Source organism: Cariama cristata, unplaced genomic scaffold (assembly GCF_000690535.1).
Source record: "Cariama cristata isolate BGI_N322 unplaced genomic scaffold, ASM69053v1 scaffold31196, whole genome shotgun sequence".
Classification (NCBI taxonomy): domain Eukaryota; kingdom Metazoa; phylum Chordata; class Aves; order Cariamiformes; family Cariamidae; genus Cariama; species Cariama cristata.
Window position 1 is genome coordinate 407 of NW_009623221.1, and position 1,343 is coordinate 1,749.

Here is a 1,343-nt window from a genome sequence, read left to right on the forward strand (position 1 = left end):
CTTTGGAGAGAGGGCTGAGGAGCCAGAAGGGATGTTCTCTGGCACATGGAGGGGTACACCAGCAGCCTGCCCAGAAGTTTGGAGGTAGCACCCCAAGGCTGGCAGCGTTGCCCCCGAGACCTGTGCTTGCCTTGCAGAGGGATCCGCGTGGGGTACACCCCTGATGTCCTGACCGACGCCACCGCAGAACTCTCGGTAGCTTTACTGCTGGCTGCTTGCCGCCGGCTGCCAGAGGCAGTGGAGCAGGTAAAGAAGTGAGTATTGGCAGCTTGAAGCACGGGCTGGCTTCCGCACCCGGCAGCCCCCGGGTCGAGAGCTGCAGGACAGAGCGTGCCGCGCTGGACAGATGAAACGGGGCTGAAGCCAGAGTTTCACCCAGCTTGCACCGAACATCTTGCAGGCCAAGGTGGAGTCCCGTGCAGTTCCGTGGCTTTGGAGACGTGCTGCTCAGGGGCTGTGAGAGGGCAGAACTCCCCTCTCTGTGCTCAGTAGAGGACCTGCACAAGAGGGCACCCAGGGCCACCACAGACCCCTTGAGGAGGGCACGTACAGAAGGTCTGGCCAGAGCTCACTGGCTGGCAGTCGTTCCAGGGCTAGGGTTAGCAGTGCCTCAATTAAATCAGTCCCAAGGCTGGCTGCTGCGCACCCGAGGTCCAAGCAGATTCCAGCAGCAGACCACTGAGGTCGCTTGAAGCAGGAATCTCAGAGAGGCTGGCTATAAGATCATCTGTCTGTGCCAGAGGGGCTAGCCACCTGCAGAGTTGTACTCTGGCATACTTGTCCAAATGCTGGACTGGGCTGTGAGCAGGCTCTCCCCTCCTGCTATCTGACATCTGTTTCTATCTCGCTCTCTCTGCTAGTGGTGGCTGGACAACATGGAAACCCTTATGGATGTGTGGCTATGGGCTCTCTGGTAGTACGGTGGGCATCATAGGTCTGGGGAGAATAGGTAAGTGCAGGTCAGGCACAAGATTTGTGTGTCTCCAGTGATGGCAGGGTCGTTTTGGAGGTTCAGCCCAGGTCGTGTCCCAGGTGCTCACCTCTTTAAAATCTATGAGAACAAGAAGGAGCGCTGTTTAGAGCCTCTCTCAACAGTGATCTTGACTCATCAGGCCTAAACTTTAAAAGTTTAAAGCATTCAAACACATCCAACTGGACATTGTCCTCTCGATTTTCAGTTAAACAAATGCCCTGACAAAGTCCAAGATGACGTGCCTGTCATCCATCCAGTTGTGCGCTTTGTCAGCAGATGGCTATTTCTTTCCTCACTTCCCAGTTTGTTCCCTAGGATAGCTTCAGATTTAACATCCCGCAGCTCTCTTTCCGCAGTTTCAGTCTGGCGG

The 1,343-nt window shown here is 55.6% G+C and overlaps 1 protein-coding gene across 1 annotated transcript in view; it reads left to right on the forward strand.

Annotated features, from left to right (window-relative positions):
* GRHPR (glyoxylate reductase/hydroxypyruvate reductase) overlaps positions 1–1,343 on the forward strand; it is a gene marked incomplete at its 5' end in the record, with an annotated part of 7,329 nt that overhangs the window by 357 nt on the left and 5,629 nt on the right. Inside the window, 2 exons of the mRNA XM_009702653.1 lie at positions 138–254; positions 861–949. Coding sequence (XP_009700955.1) covers positions 138–254; positions 861–949 — 206 coding nt within the window. The remainder of the gene's footprint in view (positions 1–137; positions 255–860; positions 950–1,343) is intronic.